This window comes from Eucalyptus grandis, chromosome 1 (assembly GCF_016545825.1).
Source record: "Eucalyptus grandis isolate ANBG69807.140 chromosome 1, ASM1654582v1, whole genome shotgun sequence".
Taxonomy (NCBI): Eukaryota; Viridiplantae; Streptophyta; class Magnoliopsida; order Myrtales; family Myrtaceae; genus Eucalyptus; species Eucalyptus grandis.
Window position 1 is genome coordinate 9,632,648 of NC_052612.1, and position 21,262 is coordinate 9,653,909.

Sequence of the window (21,262 nt, forward strand, 5' to 3'; positions counted from 1 at the left end):
AGACATGATAATTCTTCCACAAAGCTGACAGGATTCGAATCCAATTGGGCTTCAGCAAGATTGGTGCCAATGGCAACCTATATTTACAATCTGTTAAAAATCATGTCTGACATGTTGAAAAGTACCTATATTGACCAGATTCAGCATGTTCAAAATCAAATATATGCATATTGACACCAACAAGCTATTGGAATACAACTTCTATTTTTCCTCTGATTCAATACAATATACTTTAACCTCGCAATTCCTTGGAGACACATCGGCAGAGCCTCAAAATTCTTGAGTATCCCACCCGTAGACGCTCTATAGCAGTTGTAATCTCCTTTGAAAGTGACTGAGGCAGCGAGTGAGAAATTTTCTCCATGGAAGCTTCAACATGATATGGGAGAGCCTCCGAAGGATAAAGCCCACTGTCCAATGGAAATCATCACCAAGAGTCATCTTTAATTCAAGAGAAAAGATCAAAAAAGGTCTATAGATTCAACCCCCTATGTATGAATATAGTTTGAATACACAATCTGTAATAAGCTTCGAACTAAGAAGCCCAGAAAAAAGGTTCAATATGAATTAGTCAAAAGTCATGCCATAGAGTGGTGCCGCAAAAAAAAAAAAAAAAACTGTAGTCTAAAACAGAATAGGATTTGTTTGAAAATAAATACTGCTCCAAACGTAAAAAATACTTTTCCTAAATCATAGCAGCACTGAGCTAATCCAACCGACACTGATAGAAGTCCAAATAGGAGACAGAAAAGTAGAGTAGATGCCAATGTTGAACCCAATAATCAGAGAAAACTCATGCATGAAGCAAACTATTGCTCATCTCTGTAATGGCAAATTTTAAATTCATAGATTAGACACCAAAAGCCAGAACGAATTTGAGCAAAACAAAAGGACATCATATGGTTAGGTAATCAATTAGAAAGTCCTTTAAGAAGCAAACCCAGGTGAGTACGTCACATGATTGGTCAAGTATAATATAAGAGAAGCGAATTGCAGTGATCTAATACCCAAGTAGCATTTTCTAAGTTGGGTGACCTGTCCAGAGGAGCATAAATGAAACTTTAAAAAAGAATGCTAGTCTCTCTTGTAAAGCTATCAGCAAGTAAATGCACGTCTTTTTCAAGCTGCAAAGAAGCTTGAGGAACCTTCAGATGGGAACAACCAGAACATATTAAAAGAACTTAAAGAAATTTACCAATTCAGACATGTCACGTCAAAGCTTAATGCCACCTTCTGATCACTGCGGAAGTCGATGAAGGAAAGCAGCAGATCAAGTTGCCCATCTGTAAAATACATGAATCACACAATCAGGGCACATAGTGACAATGTAGATCAATATATGGAAAGTCTCATTTTAGAAAGAATGAAGTAAAGGCAGGCCAGACAAGTGCATCATCAATGCAAAAAGGTGGCCTAAGACTGAGCTATAGAGATGGAACATATATTAGAAAAGGAGGGCAAAAATTGCCATATTTGGGTCCCTCAATTAAAATTGCCAACACAAAAAAAAGTTGGTCGACAATGTGACAGTTGGCAATTGTCATCTGATGTACAAACTAAGAATTTGATCAATTTAATGCCATTTAAGTTCCCAGACTTGTCTTTGCTTCTCCAAATTTCATCCTCAAATTAAAATTCTCTGCTCAATTCTGAAACTTATCAACTCTTTTCAAAAGTAAGTTCTCACTCAGCGATTCTTAACCACTTGTTGCTGTGGTTATTATGTCTCTTATTAGCAAAGAACCTGATCAACAACCAATCCCACCAATATTAAAGCACCAAGACATTTGAAACTGCACTTTCCTAAAAATTGACTTCCTGTAAGTATGAAGACAAAATCGACCATTTATTTCTAAAAATGAAAACAAGGACCCAGTAACTCTCTCCAACATGCCCATTAATAAAACTGACTGGAAACGCATTTGGAAAAAGTCTTTAAGTTCAAGAACCACCTTCAAAAAGAATTCAGCAGCCGGACCACATTGAGAAAAAGCAGCAAATTCAAGGTCAAAACAACACTTACAAATTGATGGGCAAAGTGCAATTTGCATTTAGATGAAGAAAAGAAATTATGAGTAAGGGACAACCCACCTACAACAAGAAAGCAACTATACACGATGCTGACTTCAAAATCAAAATCTAAGTTCACTAGCAGGCCACAATGAGTTACTAGTGAGAATCTAAAAAATGTGACATCAGCATCATTGCAGCAATTCTTTAGGTCTCTTGTTTCAAAAATTCATCATCAAGTTTAAATGCGGGTGAAAATGAATGCATCATGAAAGCAGAATTTTGTGTGGAAGGGTGCAGATCACATGAGAAGGTGGCACTAAAATGTATAAGTACCAAAAAAATTCAACAAAAGAATTTATTTGAGAAATAAGGAAACAGAGTCCAAGCACAAAATTTTTTGTTACCTCTTGAAGAGAAAAACTTGTGTGTGTTAGACTCTTGATTTCTAGTCGTGCTAGAAGTAATTCCTCAAGTACATCCAAGAGATTTCTAAGAAGCAGATGTGTCATCTGCAAAGCCATAAAAATGAAGTAAGAAAATTTGGCCAAGATACAGCTATAGAGAACACGGCCTTTGCCAATAACCTCATATGGCTTCCATGACAAAATGACTGGAGAATAAAGGGATAAGCATTTCATCTAGACTAAACCGTCAAAAGCTTACGAGTGAAACTTACTTGCGTTTCCTTTGCCAAACATCTTGAAGTGGCATAGTTCTTAACTGTCTCACTATTGAAAACAAAAGCGAATGCTGTGCGAGCTGCCATATTTGGATAATTCTAACAAAAGGAAAAAAACATCTTTCAGGTCTAGTTGCAAAACACCAACAAATAAGCCACAAGATACCATGAAAGACTGTTGTACTTCTTCCCATATTAGTGAAAATCCATTACCTGTTCTATCTTTGTATCGGCCAATTTGTTGGAAACTGTTAAACTTGGAACTGGATGAGCAGTCAAACTGAGCCTGCATTGATTCAAGGAAACGGCGAAACTAAAAATTAAAATGGCACTACATTTTATACGCTGCTTTAGAAATGTAAAGTGAAATTTTCTATAGCATGAATCAGGATTGAAGAAGCAACCTTTGGTAAATTAATCCAAGATAGTCAAGAGTGATATCATGATGGCCACTTTTACTCTCAAAGGAACTCACTTTCCACAGCTGAGCAAACAGCAGATAGGTGGAACTGTAAGACAAATTGACATTCTCATTGCATGGGGTGAACAAATGGTAAATTAGAAAACCTGCATATCCAGGCGAACGAATCTGCAACACATCCTTTTCTTCATGAAGTTATTAATTAGTCCTATTGTCTCTACGCAATCTAATTCTCCCTTCATCTTGCAAAATCTGTTTAAAGATTTGGTCAAGTTCTCTATTTTCTTCTCTAAGATTTCAATCTCCTGCTTCATTGATGTCGTTGGGTTATGAGCAACCTGCAAAAATAGCACATCTTTTAACAGAATACGCACAGAAATCAATTACTTTCGCTAAGATATGCAATAACATCATGCAAACTCGACATATTGTTATGGTGACTAACTAAAAAGGCAAAAAGGTCTTGCCATATAATACAATTACGTGAGCTTTCACGAATAATAAAGAAAGATCAACCCGCATGTTACTACACTACATACTATGCTGAGAAGTAGCGAATATGTAATTGAAGGATAGCAACTCTTTTCCCAGAAGCATGAAGTTGCAAATGTTAGACATCACACATGAATTTTCACTACCATGCACAATATAATGTCTAATGCAGATGATACTGATAGGAAGTAATGCATCCTTTTTGTGCAGAACTTAAAAAATGCTTGTGAGCTTGCATTTTGAACATACATATCACTTAAAAAATATCAAAGTCATTGGCTGTATACCTCACCTCCAGAATTAGAAAATAAGACAAATAAAATATCTTCTCTTTCTAAACCCCATGAAAAGGTATAAGGGACAAGTTTTAAGCCCTCTGATATGGATTTTAATACAAAGTCCTAATTGCTTTTACCTTTGATGGCACAATCTTGGACCTCTCACTTTATTCATAGTTTTTATCAGTTCAGGTAATTGGTACTTGGACCTATACAGCTTTAAGCACGTGATGTCACGATTCATTCCATAAACTTCAAAAGTGAAATCAAAACATAGCAGTGATTCTGATTTCATGCTTTGAACTTGGACATGTATGCATCCCATCTTTCCTCTCAGCCTGAGTGTAATGAGAATTCCTGCCTTACTTTCAACAATTTGGTCTTAAGACTTCAGAGATACTACCTTCTATCTCTTCTTTTATTTGCAACAACCACATCATTAGTTGCATGGCAGGAAACAAAAGTCTTGAATAAATTTCAGAGGCTTCCTGAATTTTGAGCAAAATTCATTATTCAAATTCTACTGTAATGTGACTACCGTTCCATGTCTGGACCATATCTGGTAACAATACATGATCACATCACAAAAGACCTGCATAAGAACAAATAAAGATGTCTAGACGCAACTCCTCAATTAGCAGTAACAATGAGGTCTCAAAAACCAGATGAGGAGGTTTTATTTCCTATTACTAATTATATGTGGAACAGTGAAAGAATACGACGCTGTAAGCCATTGTGCCTTGGCAACTCCTGAAAATTAAATATGGATCAAGACCTGAGAAGGACTTCCCATTGCCATAACAAGATATTCAGATTCAAACGATCTTAAGTATTTTCAACCACATTAATGATAACAATCATCTTCAAACATCTGAAAGTAATATTTGACAAACTTAGTCAAATGAAGGGTTATCATCTGAAATTTAAAAAAACTGTGGATTTGAGAAGGCTACGAAGTTGACATGTAACCATTGAGAAAGAAGCAACAATATTTCTCTAGTGATGGACAAGCAGATTAGATCCCATTGAACTTTATGTTTACTGTCACATCAGTCTCGGAATATGACAGTCATGCTCTTTCCTTCCATTCACTTTTTCTTTTTTGTCATTTTTTTTTCCTTTCCATCCTTTACGTGGGTAGTTTGAGGTGGAGGAGACAGGATGCGGTTGAATACACTGGATTTCACTTGATAGGAGAGAATGATACAACAACACCTAAACAAGTCACCTACCTTGTATCCATTCTCAGATTGAGTTGAACATTGATGATCCTCACAACTGCCGTCCTCAACAGCAAGCAGTGAGGTCTTCTTCATTATCAATTTTAATGCTTGAGACTCTTGAATTGAAGACCTCAAGATTTGTTCTGTTTTCTGCTCAAAACAACATCAGCATCTAATCCATGAATCAAGAGATTATATGAGTCAGTTGCTCTATACCTGCAGCCTCTCACGCTTCACACAATTTAAGCGCAATCTCTCCTTCTCATGCAACGCTTTATACAGCAGAGAGTTGATCTCATATAATCTGCAACTCAATGATGAAAAAAGCTCATTTTATACACCCAACATGCCACACATCAATGAGTCTTAACTCTCACAAAGTTAAAATGGACGCTACCTTTTCTCAGAAGCACCACGAGATTGATCTGCCTTCTGTAAAATTGCAAAGTGAAAACCATTACATTGCTACTTCATAAATTTTCTTTATATAAAAGCAAGGCGCTAGGGACAGGCATTCATCAATAGCCCAGCTAACCTTAGTCTGAATGTCAGAGCTAAGCAGCTCATAGTTTTTGACTTTCTGAAGGAGTACTAACATCTCATCGAGCACACTGATCTATACATCACCAAAAAAAATAAAAAAATGAAGATGCCAATGACTATGTCAAGAGGATGACTAAAAATTTGCATAACCTCAAAATAAAAAGAAAGAAAAATAAATAAATACCGTTCTCATATCTAGCTTGTCAACCAAGGGAGATGGTATTTTTCTGCTATCATCCAAGAACTTTGTAAAAACCTGCAAGTTAACCTCCAATATCAAGGAGAAGCATCGGGTATTGGACTACTTACTGTGAAGAGCACCACAAAAAGGTAAAATATAAAACCATAAAAAATAGTCGTACATCTTTCCAGTTTCTACGTGGTGGAATGCTATCGCCGGAATTCTCTCTTCCCATACAAGAATGTTTGGGATTCTCAGTGGAGGAATTGACATCATAACCCTCACTTCTTTTGATTTCTGAACTCCCTGTTGTCCTGGCAACCTTACTGACAAGATCTCCATCCTCAAGAGCATCTCCTTTCCTCTTTTGATGGTGAGATTCCTTCATCTCTTGTGCTGAAAAAATACGTGCTGAATGACAAGGCTCCTGCTGATTGTCATTACTAAGAATGCCCAAAGCATCAGACTTGGAAGTAGATATGCTTTCCTCAACAGTGGACTGCATGTTCTCATAATGGCGCATGTTGTGGATTTCTTTGTTGTCATTCTGCACTGGTTCCTTAGAGAGGCTCTGCATAAGCAACCTAAAGAATTAATAAAGACAAATAACAGAAACAGACTCATCGGTGTCAACAGAAAATCATGATGATCTTGAGGTCTAATCAGTTTCACGATATGACCTTTTTAGGCAAAGGCACATCAGTACTTTTGTTCGGATATGTGGAATCAGGCATAAGAGAAGAAACTTTTCTTTCCCCAAAAGAAACTTCCTCTATGGAGTTGACTCCATCTGCTTCGGTCTGGAGGTCCTTGAGCTGCTTTAAACTCCACAAATCCGACATATTCCTGCCCCTTGGAGATATCCTCTCAAGGAATTGGGACTTTATCTTGTTAACATCTTCAATTGGAGAGCCACCAGAGGATACAGATTTTAAAGGACTTCCAATTTGGTCTGAGTCAATGCCAATGGACTTTCTATACCAATTTTGTTGCATAGAGACATTATGTGTACTTTGATCATTTCCTGATGGTAATAACTCCTGATTTAGCCTTTGCACTGGGGAAGTTGACAACCTATGACTTACAATAGGTTCCTCATTATCCTTTCTATGAGCGACCACAATTTCATCCTTTCTCCGCAAATCCGACATATTCCTGCCCCTTGGAGATATCTTCTCAAGGAAATGGGACTTTATCTTGTTAACATCTTCAATTGGATAGCCACCAGAGGCTACAGATTGTAATGGACTTTCAAATTGGTCTGAGTCAATGCCAATGGACTTTCTATACCAATTTTGTTGCATAGAGACATTATGTGTACTTTGATCATTTCCTGATGGTAATAACTCCTGATTTAACCTTTGCACTGGGGAAGTTGACAAACTATGACTTACAATAGGTTCCTCGTTATCCTTTCTATGAGCAACCACAAATTCATCCAATGGAGGCTCAGCTTTCAAAGAGACCAGGGCGGTGTTTTCAGAACTCTCGGACATAGATCGTGGTTGCATCACTCCACCACCTGACATGCTGAAGTTGTTGGGATAGGCCATTTCTGTCTTTGCTGTAATAGGTTGATCATTATGATTAATGTGCAAAGCTGTGCGACCTGGAGATTCTCTATTCCTGGCAAGAGCTAGAGTTTTCTCAGCTTGGCTGAAATTATTATTCATCTTATTTATGATTGGGGTCTTCATTGGACTGTTATCATGAACAGCAACAGGGGTCTCTGTGCGTTTGCTTACAACATCTTTGCTAGTCCGTGCCTGACCGGTACTGGAAGGAGAACTAGATAGATAACCAGATAACTTAAGCTTTAATGCTTTGATTTCCTTCAAACGAGTAGAAGAAGGAGATGAATCAAGATTTCCAAACTTAGGAATGTTCTTCCACATAGATGACAGACTCAAACCATGCTGAGTTCTTTCCTTACTTAGCAGTGACCCAGACATTTTGGCTGAAGGAGATGCAAAGGGAAAGTTTGCAGGTGAACTAACTGTATCCAAAAACAATTGACGCCTTTTAGCTGCTAAAGACGATATAGAGCCTTTCAAATGAGATGTGTGCAATCTGTTGGGGTCCTGTTCAGTAGAATCAAGATTCTGACTTCCATTCCATGGGGAATTTTCCTTGATGGTTGCTTCAGTCACATGTTGAAATACAGGCCCAAGCTGCAAGGAGGAGAATTAAAAGCTTCATCCCAAACTATGGTCCATTTATTCCCAGAAAATGTTCAGATTATTGTATAGAGAGCAAGTATAAGAAACCAGAAGCTTAAAATTGATCTGGAAAAATCCCAGCATGGCCTTCACTGAATTTTAGGCAGAAGACCAGAAAAACAAAATAAAGGGAAGCAGACAGGCAGATAGCCTAGCCAACATGGATGAGAAACAGATGCGTAATTCACATCAACCAGTCAATTGTGGAATTATACATTGTTGTTCATAAAATGCAATCTTAGCAACAGACATCCATCATCCACTATATGCATTTTATCATCTCATAAGCTGCTCCTAAACTAGAGCATGTAATACTGCATATAGCTGCAGCAGATGGCTGCTACATGCGACCAGAGACACTTCCATTCTACTGTTAGTTTCTGAGACAAATCAAACTCAAAAGTACCAGGATGGTGCACATATTGTAGACGCCCCAGTAAAGCTAGAGTGGTTTTAGCTGGTCAAAATTTAAAACTCAAAAACCAAATCTGGAAATAAAAAAATAAAGTATAGACTAGGACAATGTTCTTACTTTTAGCGTCTGATTAGGAGTATGGATATGCTGATAAACAGGAGCATCGAGAATGAAACTGTCAACCATATTAGATAAATCACTTCTAACATTTTCAATGCACATTCCTTCAGAAGCACTATTTGCCTTGTCTAATTCATGATAAACTGCAACAGTTATCTGATTGGTTCCATCAGTGCCCATAGAGCTCATTATGTTATCTGCAGAGCCCTTGACATTCTCCTTACTGCTTCTACCCTCATCAGCATTGAAAACCTCGAAAGTAGCTGATGCATTTGCATTGTGAACATCAAAACCAGGAAGAGCTTGCAAATCCTGGCTGCCTTCCGCCAGGAGGGCATCCAAGGTAGGAGAAAGTCTACCATAGTCATACCTATTTGGATTATTCCCGATAAGGCTCATTTCATTCGAATCTTTACCGTCACTCTGAACATTATGCATTGGGGATGCAGATTCTGGACTCAGCTTCCTAGCATTTGTTAGCATCATAAAACTTCCAGAGTTAGCAGAGGTATTTTTTTCGGACGGTGTCTTCTCATCAAAGGTCAGATGAATGCTCGTTGGCGTCTTCTCCATGCCAGAGTTGGATCTTGCAAGGCTGCGGAAATGCATTGAGAACGCTGTAGAGTCCATCGTAACATCATGATTTTCATCTGAAGCAGCAGAGTCAGAGAGCCTTCCGGGTCTAATAAAGCTCGCGGAGACGGGACCAAAGAAATTGTCTTCTGAGAAATAGCAACAGCACACGACACACCAGTCAGGACAACAAAACTTCACGGCCAACATGAGGGCAAAAAAAATTTGTTTCTTTTGTTTTTTTTTGGGCCTTGACGAATCACACTTATCCTCGAAGGACAAAAAAAACATAGTGCTTCACGGGTGAAAAAAAAAAATCGATCTTCAGAAATCATGCCACAGCTGAGAGAGAGAAAAGAGAGAGAGGGAGGCGAAATCAGATCTTAGAAGGAATATGTGGTTCTAGTGCAAAAATTTGAAGCATAACCGCATTTGCTTCACAGCCTAAACATCTTTCCCACCAATTTTCACCAAGTCTGCTTGCTGTGCACCGCGAATTCCACCCTACAACGTTTTGGTTCAAAGCCAAAGCTCTGGTGACCTAAAATCGCACTAGAAATGCAAAACCCGAATCAACTCACCATCATTCGAAGTCGCGGAGCCGAACGTGCTGCTCCCGGGAGACGGCGACCCAATCGGCCTGAGGAACGACTTCCTGCCGACCCCGACCTCATCGGCGTCCTCCTCCTCCTCCCCGTCCTCCTTCCCGTACTCCCCGCTCGGCGTGAGCTCCCTCGAGTCGTCGCTGTGGTCCAGATCCCTGAACAGCGGCCGCGCCTCCCCAGCGTCGGCGGAGCCCGGGCCGTCGGGGTTGGGGTCGGAGGGAGGGGTGGTGTCGTAGTAGTCCTCGTCGCGCTTGAAGATGTGGACGGAGGTGATCTCCACGTCGGCGAAGCTGACGCGGCGGGACCGCTTCCGGCGGGCGGCGACGGTCTCGCCGCCGGTCTCGGTGTTGGCGGCGGGGTCGTCGGAGGGGAGGTCCTTCGACGCCATCGCCGGCGGCCGGCGAGGGTTTCCGAGTTCGATCGGTGGGCAGAGAGAGAGAAGGGAGGGGAGGAGAGGAGGAGGCGCTGGGGCTGAGAGAGGGAAATGATGGATTGACGTGCGTTTGAAAAGAGGGGGAAAACCGATGGCAGCTTTTTTCCTTTTCTTTCGAAAACAATTTTCCATTTTTAAAAAAAATAAATTTAATGTTCCCAAATTTTCTGAAAAAGGTAACTTATTTAAATGAGAAAATTCCAAATAAACACCGGAAATACTCTCAATTTCTCAAATAAAAATTTAAGTGAATCTTATTTTGAATAAATGTCTGATCATGCCATATTAATTCCAAAGAAAAGCCTGAAGTAATCATGGTTATTTCACATTAGGGCTAACCTTACCGATTGACAACATATTCCAACTGATTAAATATATTTTCATTGAACACAAGTTAAATTTAAATTAAATTAGATTAAGAATTTTAAAAAAGGAAAAAGACACAACTCGCCCATGTTTTCCTTTTTTTTAAATTCTATAAAAAAATAAAAAGGGAAAAATTATAAATTTTATAAGATGAAATTGCCCTTCATAGCCGGTTAATTTAGGCTTATTTTTTTAGATGATATGGGTACTTCAGGTTTTCATTTTAAACTAGATTTACTTCAAATTCTTATTTAAGAAAATGAGAGCATTTCAAATCCTTTTTGAAATAATGTCCACTTCAAGCCATTATTTAAGAAAATGAAGACTTTTCAAGCCTTTATTTGTAATTTTCTTTATTTATAATTATAATTTATGAATGGAATGATATTTACTTGCTCAAAAGATAAATAAATGATTTAGCTTGAATTTCGTACATATTGATTTTTCTTGTAGATTAATATATCATCTATTGAGCTATCCAAAAGAGCATGACGTTTGTCTCAAGCTCTACATATTTGAATACCGAGGGTAGAAATCGCAGCATGGACACTCAACATTATTCTCTGAAGTAGTAACATGACTAATTTGTTTGAAGTGGCTGACAATTTACCTTTAACTCATCAAAATATTTTGATTCATTTTTTTAACATTTAAACTCTTTTATAATCTTTAGTGATTTTAAAAAAGAAATTTTGACAAGATGGCGAAGGATAAAAATAGTTTTTTCTTTTGCTTGAATTCAAATAACCAAACCTCATATCAATGCATCTTATTTTTCTTTGGATAAATCTGCTAAGGTGGCAAAGCTAATTGTTCAACGGCAATCCCATCTTATATTTCTTTCGTGCAAAGAAGGTCAAACGGCGAAAATCGACTTGTTCTCGACCGGTCTCGAAATCACGATGTTCAGCATCATTACCTAGTCGTGGCTGAAGAAAAATTAATATAGAAGGAAGTAGTCGAAGTTGACTAAGAATAGAGCTTGCTGAAGAGGTCATTTTCTTCTTTCTTTCATAGTCTTTTCATCTAAGAGCTTGATGTTGATCCGTTCTGTTTTTACATGCTTATATATAACAACAGAGGAATAACTTCTAGATCTAAACCAACCACTCCTTGAATGACAGCTCAACACACACATAATAGAAAATAGAGCTCATGCATATGTGTACAAGAAACAACTCCGCTGAAGCAAATGACGTAGTTTACACTCTTCTAATTCGACTGACTGCTCCTTCTTCACGCCAATCCTTTGTTTCCTCTATTCTAGTTGACTTTAGTTGCTGAGTTTCTTCGTGCTGCTTCCCTCTAAGCATTTGTAGCACTGCATTCTCAACATCCCCTCGCAAACTAGGTGTGGGTTTGAACCTTAGACCCATTTTGGTGTGTATGATGCAATGGTCCCGTCTGGATAGTCCTTTAGTACAAATATCAACAATTTGGTAGTTGTTCAGAACATATCGTACACTTAGAAAAGCAAGAGATAGTTTCTTGCGAACAAAATGGAAATCAATTTCGATATGTTTTGTCCTGGCATGTTGAAGCAGCAATCAAGCTTAATCAATTGGAACACCACACTCAATTTCAACCAAACACAAGGATCTTGGTTATAAGGTCAAATCGTTATGACACGTCCCATACCGTGTCACACAATTTTGTTCCATAACCCGACGCATTAAACTCAATTAATCATGTGTTCCTAATTTTGATCTTGGCTCATGGCATGGCCTACTCGATGTTCAGTGGTCTTCTGGCATAGCTAGGCATCGTCTCACCCCATTGAGCACGGCTACGTCTTTCCTAGACAGCTTTTCCGAAAGAGCATAGGTTCAAAATCTATTGCGACCGGCTTTCATTGTCTAAGGGCATCCCATATAGGGGTAACGTTTGGTGTAAATGCTTGCGATGGGTTTTTTTAACCAACACATGTCCACTCAATTATGGCTAATGACATTGCGCATTGCACTCAAATGTTTCAATTAAGATAATGCACTTGGTCCATTTTCTTTGTATTAAAAACACCCGATGAAAATAATCGTGTGTGGGGTACATGGTCAAATCGACCCAGAAAAAATGATATCCTCCAATTTAAAATCCCACTGTTTTATATAGTATATAAAACCATTTTCAATGTTAAAACTCGACACCCGGGATTTTCTAATTAAATATCAAAATTTAACTATTTTGGAATAAATAACCAAAATTTCAATCACCACTCAATTTGTACAAATAAACACTCAATTGCATAAACTGAGCACACCACTGCAACCAACACGAAATTCCTATCACCGGCTATCTTACTATAATTTCGGGAAAATATCAAATAATTAAATAAATACCAAAATTAATTAAATAATTCATTTTAAATGCAATAAATAGCAACTTAGGCCGGAAATGCTAATCTAACCACTTAAACGGGCCTAGAAAATTTCCAAACCTATTTAGATAAATAGTACGACTACTTTAGTCCCTAATCTATCCGTTCTAACCACCTAACATGCACAAACGAATACTTAAATCACTAATCCATTATAACTAACCATCTAAACCCTAATTAGCTAAACTAATTATTCCTTAAGCATCATTAACTCCCTAAGTAGAGTTTAGCAAGTAAATTCATCGATTTAGCGTTCTGGTGAGCCCACGACGACGGCGACGCAGAGACGGGCAATAAACAACCTTGCAGCGACACCAATAGAGGACCAAGCGAGCCTGAAAATGGGCCTAAAAACCTCAAAGCCCTTGCTAGCTATTCGTTTTTGCTCCAAGGCCGAGTAAGCTAGAACGGTGACGGGAAAGGCTGAAATGGCGAGGAGGGTTTGCGGCGGCTGTAGCGAGCGACGGTGGCTGCTCCGGCGGCTTGGGCAATGACCAGGGGCCTTTGAGGGTGGCCTGAGGTGGCTTGGGGACACGGTTAGGCAACGAGACTAGCGGACGAGCGAGAAGGTGAACAGTAAACAGTCTTGGATCGGGCTTGCAGTTGGTGTGTGGCGGCTATGGTGGCTCCAAGCGATGGTCAACGGTCAAGGGGAGGCTGCTGGCTGGTTTCCTCTATAATTTTGAGCTCACAAATACTCAATATGACAGCTCAAGTGACGGTGTGCGGGGAGGAGGGATGGCGGTGCGTCCGCGCCTCAGTCCCCGAACATGCGTAGGGAAGGGGGTAGGGAAGGGGAATGGGTCATTCTCTAGTCCCACATCGCTTAGGGGAGAGTCCTAGGCTAGTTTATAAGGTTTGGGTCCCTCTAATCTGTGTAACACGTTTCACGTACACTCTCGCTGCGCTGAAAACAAACTCGTGAGGGAGGACGGCAGTGGCCAGGCCTCCAAAGCGGACAATATTGGGCTGGAATGAGGGTGGCTAGGTTCACGCCTCTACCCCATATAACACGATTTAAAGCCGTGAGGACTCAGTGTTCAAAGCAGATAATATTACACAGTGGAGTGTGCGGGGAGGAGGGATGGTGGTGGGTCTGCACCTCGGTCCCCGGACGTAATGCGTTTTAAAGCTGTAAGGACTTAGTGTCCAAAGTGGACAATATTATACAGTGGGGCTCGGGTCGTTACAAATGGTATCAGAGCCGACTTCCGACCGCGTGTGAGGCCACAACGAGGACGCTGTGCTTCTAAGGGGTGGAGAGTGTGACAGCCCAAGCGATGGTGCGCGGAGAGGAGAGATGGCGGTGTGTCTGCGCCTCGATCCTCGGACGTGTGCAGGGAAAGGGAAGGGGTCCTTTCTAGTTCCACATCGCTTAGGGGGGAGTCTTGGGTTAGTTTATAAAGGCTTGGGTCTATCTAATTTGTGTAATGCGTTTCACGTACGCTTCTGTTATGTTGAAAATAAACCTGTGAGGGAGGACGGCAGTGGCCAGGCCTCCAAAGTAGACAATATTGGGTTGAGATGAGAGTGGCCGGGTTCACGCCTCTACCCCCAGACTGTCACGCCCCGGACCCCGAGCGCGTGCCCATCCCTATCTGGTCGATAAAAATTTTGCGACTTCCCAGGACGAGTCGCCGACCCTTTCCATTTTATTGCACATGTGGAAGCGAAAAGAAATCCCCGACAAGAATCATCTCGGGATAGAAAGGCGGGATAATAGATTCACAAACAAACATGCTTTTATATATACACCGAGTCATGCACAAAGGTCTCGGCCAAAAGACTACAAAAGACTCGGCCTTCCAAAAGAAGCGGTCCTAACCGACCTACGCTTCCAATCACCTCCTCTCGCCTCCAGTCCTCCACTCGACGACCCTGAAAATGTTGTCCCACAACGGGGTGAGATATCATCTCGCGAGTCTAAGCTCTAAACACCAATTAGAGGGAAATACGCCAAGAAGCGTCCTAAGCACGCAATCACACAATCAAGGAGACTTACCTCGTCTCAGATCCACCCTGCAGGTCAGTTCAATTTATCTCATAGACAACACGAGAGCATGAGCAACAAATAAGCTCCAGTAATTGAAACGCCACACTCAATTAATCATGCGTTCCTAGATTTGATCTCGGCATATAGCACGGCCTACTCTCAGTTCGGCGGTCTTCTGGCATTGCTAGGCTTCGTCTCACCCCATTGAGCACGGCACGTCTCTTTATTAGACGGCTTTCCCGAAGGAGCATAGGGTCCAGAATCAACTGCGACCGGCTTCTCGTTGTCCAGGGGGTATCCTAAATAAGGATAACGTCCAGCTCAACAGCCCGGGACGATTTCTCATAACCATCACACGATCACTCAAATATGACCCGTGGCACCGTGCATTGCACTCAAATGCTTCAATTAAAATGGTGAGCCTGGCCTTTTCTTCGTATTAGAAATTCACATGAAATTACTCGTGTGTGGGTACACGGTCAACTTGATCCGTAAAAATTGATATTCATCCTTTTTAAAATCCCACTATTTCATATAGTACTAAAAACTATTTTCGGTGTCAAAACCCGACACCTGGGATTTTCTGAATAAATATTGGAAATTCACAATTTTTTGGAATTAAATACCAAAAGTCAAATCAACACTCAATTTGCATAATTTAACATTCACTTGCAGAAATTAACCACACCATTGCAATCAATCAGCACGAAATTCCGGTCACCGACTATCCCGGCCTAATTTCCGGAAAAATAATTAATAATTAAATAAATCAATTTGAATTATAAAAATACTAACTTAGGCCTAATCATTAAATTAATAACCAATACGGACTCGAAAATTTCCGAACCCTTCTAGATAAATAGTACAATTTATTTAGGCCTTAACTAAACCATGCTAACCACCTAACATGCTCAATTAAATAATTACATTTCTAATTTAATCTAACTAACCACCTAATTTCTAATAAAATAAATCTAAACACCCCTTAAATGTCATTAACCTACTAAGCAGAGTTTAGAGTATAAACTCATCGGTGTATCGCGAAATCGATTCACTGCGACGACGACGGGACGGCGGCCGGAACCTTAATTTTTGGCGGCGTCGACGAACTCTCGGACCGGGCCTAAAACGGGCCCAACAAATCTCAGCCCAAATCTGAGATTTGTTTCCAACTTGGGCTGGGCTTCACTTGATTCGCGGGCTGAACTTCGGTGGACTTGGGCTTCAATTAACGCGTGCTTGGAAAGGCCGAGTTGAGCTTGAATTCAAGTGGGCCTTAAGCTTGTAATGGAATTGGGCCCGAGCCCGAATCATTTGGGCTTTGGCCGGGTTAAACAAAATGGGCTTCTCTGGTTTCTTGGACGGGCCCAACCGCTGGCCGTGAAATCCACCGGACCGAGCGCCGCCAACCGGCGAAACGGAGCCGTGTCTTCGGGGCTTGGCCGGCTTAGTCAAGCGTCGAGCTCAAGGTGACGCCGGCGAAGACACAAACGAAAGATGGAGCAGAAAGCAAAACTGGCGGTGGAGTCTTCGAGCGGATGAAGTCCACGGCGTTAATGGGCTGAAGAAATCGAGCAAAGGGACTTCGGTGGTGGTGAGTCACGGACGGTGGCAGCTTCGCCGTGAGCCGCTTCAAGGAGTTTCGGTGGGGTGTGGCTTCTGCTGCACCCGGTGGTCAACTAAGGAGAGGGAGAGCTTGGGTTGTTGACCGATGATGGGGCTTCGCTGGCGAGCTGGTGGAGAAGACGCGAGGAGGGGCAGAAAACGTGGACTGCCGGTCGCTTAAGGAAAGATGAACCGATTTGTTGACTCACGTGCCGGCGTCGATGGAAGCGATGGAGAAGCGCTTCGGCCACTTGTTGGAGTCAACACACGGGCAGCTTGCTCGTGTCTTCCATTGACTCAGGTGCTGGAACTTGCTGGCCAACACTCGGCAAAAGGAAGCTCGGGCTCGCGGACGTGGAGAACAAGAGATGGTGGGAATGGCAGAGAGCGTGGGAAGGGAGCTTCGACAAAAACGAAAGAAAGAAAAGGACAGATGCAATTGGTCTTCGCTCATCGCACGAAGGGAGAGAGGCGGTGGAGAGGCGTGTGAAGGAAGCCAAGGAGGGGCCCAATATCCTCAACCCTTAGCCATTCCATTTACTCCCTTGTCCCCTATTACTTTCTACCAATTTAATTTTCACAAACTAATCCAAAATGAAGCCAAAAAAATGCTGTCCAAGCATAATTCGAATTTCACACTTTAGTCTTCAATCTCTCCATTCAATTTCTTCACCAATTCTCTAAGTCGAGGTCCAATTTCGCCAAGGAAAAATCCCGAACAATTTTCTGTAAGTCCCTGACGCTCACATGCACAGTTTAGAAGTCCCAATTTCCATCGATTTAGCCCATTTGAATTTCCGCTGATTTTCCGTAACGTCCGAATCAATTTTCCGCAAAAATCCCAGAATCTCTGAAAATTCCTCGGAGAGTGAGTCGACGTTCCTAAAACAGGTTGTGACACCTCAGAACTTTCAATTTTTTTGAAATCGGGTTCAAATTTGCGGTTATTTTCAATCCGGCGCGCTTTTAGCGTGACCTAGTCTACCGGATAACTTTTAGGAATTTTTGGTGCAATTGACTGTGATCGATTTATCTCGAGTCACAAAGTACATCTTCGACCCATTGGCAACTCTCGGTTGTCGTGAAAATCTCAAGGATTCAATTACAGCACCGGGTACCAAAACGACGTAAAATCAATTTAGTGTCGATCGATGAGAAATTTTTTTTTCAATCAAGTGGAATCACCCACAATTTGATCACATATCTCAGTCGAATCGACCTATCTTTGATTTCTGATCGATCTCTGACGGTGCCGTAATGGCCCTTGCAAATCAACACGGTTGAGCAGTCGATTCTTGGTCGAATTCTCAAGTATAATTGCATTTAGATTCCCTAATTGTTTCCCCGGATAGTCCAGTTATCTCGTGAGTGATCAGCTCAGAGAATAGCACTATTAGCGTTTTGATGAAAGGCCCGATTTATTTAATCGAAAACAAGTTATGAAAATTCAGGCTGTCACACAGACAACGCGTTTTAAAGTCATGAAGACTCAGTGTCCAAAGCAGACAAGCGACGATGCGCGGGGAGAAGGGATGGCGGTGCGTCCGCACCTCGGTCCCCGGACGTAATGCGTTTTAAAGACGTGAGGATTCAGTGTCCAAACCGGACAATATTACATAGTGAGGCCGGGTCGTTACAAATAGTATCAGAGCCGACTCTCGATCGCGTGTGGGGCCACAACGAGGATGTTGTGCTCCTAAGGGGTAGAGAGTGTGATAGCCCAAGCGACAGTGTGCGGGGAGGAGGGATGGCGGTGCGTTCACGCCTCGGTTCCCAGACGTAACGCGTTTTAAAACCACGAGAACTCAGTGTTCAAAGCGGACAATATTACACAGTGGGGCCTAGGTCGTTACAGCAAGTGCTGTTGGAATGTCTTGATCTTGGAAGGAATTATCAAAGCAATACCAACACTGAAGTGCATCGTGTCCTGGTCGTTTGCAGATTTGACATATCACTCTTGCACCTCATGTTGCTTTCTCATCTTGACTATTTTTAAGTGAGGAGTTCAGGGGAGGATATGACTTAACTTCCTGATATCTTTGTGGAGCACCTGCGTAAGGCTGAAATCCTTGGCTAGAATTATTCAGTTGTGGTTTATAAGCTTGAACCTCTTGTTCTTGGTTCGAATCACAGGCTCTGTAACTTTGATTTCTTCCATAACCACAATCTCGAATACTATAACTTCGACCACTCCTACCATAACTAATTCCATCTCTATTTCCATAAAACCTATCATTTCCTCTCTATCCTATGAAGGCAAGACTTGATTGAACTGTCTCACTATCCACATTCTGATTCCTTTCAACATTCCTTTGCCCATAATAGGCGAAGTTTGGGTTATATTGGTTTGAGGAGTAATTTTGCAACATTGTTTCAAATCTCTCCAGTTGCGAAATAACTTCATCATAATCCGGTTGATGTTTCAAACAATACATTTTTGTTCGAAAATTCTCATACTCCAATTCTAACCCTTCCAAGACTCTGAACACCTTTGTTATCTCATCCAAAGGCTTATCGATTGCGTTCAACCGGTTGCAAATCAATTTATACTCTCTCAAGTATTCAGATGATGGCCTACTTTGTTTTTGACATGCTTGGAGTTTCCCTCTTAGCTCAAATTCTCTAGCTACAGACTTCTGTGTAAATTGGTTTAACAAAGTTTGCTATACCTCATAAGATGTTTCCAATCCAATAATCAGCCCCAGGATGTGACAGCCCAAGCGATGGTGTGCGGGGAGGAGGGATGGGGGTGCGTTCGCGCCTCGGTCCCCGGATGTGCGCAGGGAAGAGGAAGGGGTCCTCTCTAGTCCCACATCGCTTAGGGGGGACTCCTGAGTTAGTTTATAAAGGTTTAGATCCCTTTAAATCTATGTAAGGCATTTCACGTACGTTTTCGCTGCGCTGAAAACAAATCCGTGAGGGAGGATGGCCAATGGGCTGGGCCTCCAAAGCGGACAATATTATGGCTTGGGAGAGAGAAGGCTCGAGGGATGACCCTCTGCCCCTGCGTAACACGTTTTAAAGCCGTGATGACTCAGTGTCCAAAGCGAATAATATTACACAAGGGGGCTCGGGTCATTACAAATGGTATCAGAGCCAACTCCCGACCGCGTGTGGGGCCACAACGAGGACCCTGTGCTCCTAAGGGGTGGAGAGTGTGACAGCTCAAGCAACGGTGTGCGGGGAGGAGGGATGGTAGTGCGTCCGCGCCTCGGTCCCCGGACGTGCACAGGGAAGAGGAAGGGGTCCTCTTTAGTCCCACATCGCTTAGGGGGGAGTCCTGGGTTAGTTTATAAATGTTTGGGTTCCTCTAAATTTGTGTAATGCGTTTCACGTACGTTTTCGCTACGCTGAAAACAAATCCGTGAGGGAGGACGGCTGATGGGCTGGGCCTCCATAGCGAACAATATTATGGCTTGGGAGAGGGAAGGCCCGAGGGATGACCCTCTGCCCCTACGTAACGCGTTTTAAAGCCGTGAGAACTCGGTGTCCAAAGTGGACAATATTAACAGTGGGGCCCAGGTTGTTACATAGGATATTCTCAAATACTACTCCACTGATCCACAAGGAAATTAGTTGATCGGTTCTGATCCAATCTGCATAATTAGGGTTTGGTTCTTCAACCGCCTTATTGTTGACATCTACTCGTATCTTTTGTGGTGGTGGTGAAACCTCACCATTGACGAACCCAAACAACTTCTGACTTCGAAGAAATCTATGAAACTAAGCTTGCCAAAGAAGAAAATTATCTTCAATGAGCTCAATCGTGACAAAATTGCTCAAGTTTACGTGAATAGGCAAAGGAAATTTAGGAGCTCTTGCAGCCATGAACCGGTGTGTATCTCGAGCGCTCAGAGAATGGCTCTGATACCATGAAGAAAAATTAATACAGAAGGAAGTAGTCGAAGCTGAATGAGAAGAGAGCTTGCTAAAGAGCTCATCTTCTTCTTTCTTTCATAGTCGTTTCATCTTAGAACTCGATGTTGATCCGTTCTGTTTTTACATGCTTATATATAACAATAGAGGAATAACTTCTAGATCTAAACCAACCACTCCCCGAATGACAGCTTAGCACACACATAATAGAAAATAGAGCTCATGCATATGTGTACAAGAAACAACTCTGTTGAAGCAAACAATGTAGTTTACACCATTCTAATTCAACTGACTGCTCCTTCTTCACGCCAATCCTCTGTTTCCTCTGTTCCAGTTGACTTTAGTTGTTGAGTTTCTTCCTGCTACTTCCTTCTAAGCATTTGTAGCGTTGCATTCTCAATAGTGGCAAAAGAGCATGAAGTGGTCGGCCCCGAGGCTCCAGTTCCAGATTGGGTGCTTGGCGGCGGCGACGTCGATGTAGTTAACCACAGCCCGCCCGATGGCGTGTGTCTCCCAGGACTCGGGCTTGTAGAGGTATTGGACAAGCATGACCACGCTGAAGGGGAGGAAGTAGATAAGGGCCTTGTGACATTCTAAAATTCGACTCCATCTCAAATATATGAAATAGGCATTTTGTCGACGTACTTATGGTCATTTTTCTCTGAGTTGGCCACTCATGAGTTAATCGATCTATCGGGTGAAGCCATTAAGGGATATAAACGCGACAGACTTGAGAATTCGATCAGAGATCGACTACTCGACTGTGATAATCGACAAGGGTCAATACGGCACCGTTATAAGTGATTAGTGATCGGATATAGGTCGATTCAACGGAATCGTGTAATTAAATTGT

The 21,262-nt window shown here is 41.6% G+C and overlaps 1 protein-coding gene across 1 annotated transcript; it reads right to left on the reverse strand.

The window, feature by feature from the left end:
* Positions 1-50: 50 nt before the first annotated feature.
* LOC104437134 lies at positions 51-10,246 on the reverse strand. The gene is made up of 16 exons (XM_010050031.3): positions 9,739-10,246; positions 8,582-9,306; positions 6,511-8,001; positions 6,012-6,401; positions 5,834-5,905; positions 5,642-5,722; positions 5,504-5,538; positions 5,323-5,410; positions 5,116-5,256; positions 3,260-3,451; positions 3,097-3,176; positions 2,906-2,978; positions 2,690-2,791; positions 2,418-2,522; positions 1,196-1,283; positions 51-410 (listed from the first exon to the last, which is right to left on the reverse strand). The coding sequence occupies exons 1-15, from the start codon at positions 10,148-10,150 to the stop codon at positions 1,221-1,223; spliced, it is 4,050 nt and encodes a 1,349-aa protein (XP_010048333.2). The 5' UTR covers positions 10,151-10,246; the 3' UTR covers positions 51-410; positions 1,196-1,220.
* Positions 10,247-21,262: the final 11,016 nt, after the last annotated feature.

Coding starts and splice junctions, on each gene's coding strand:
- LOC104437134 (XM_010050031.3), bottom strand. CDS start 10,150: ATGGCGTCGAAGGACCTCCCCTCCGACGACCCCGCCGCCAACACCGAG. Junction 5,906..6,011: donor CACGTAGAAACTGGAAAGAT/GTACGACTATTT, acceptor GTTAACTTGCAG/GTTTTTACAAAGTTCTTGGA. Junction 5,723..5,833: donor ACAAGCTAGATATGAGAACG/GTATTTATTTAT, acceptor GGTGATGTATAG/ATCAGTGTGCTCGATGAGAT.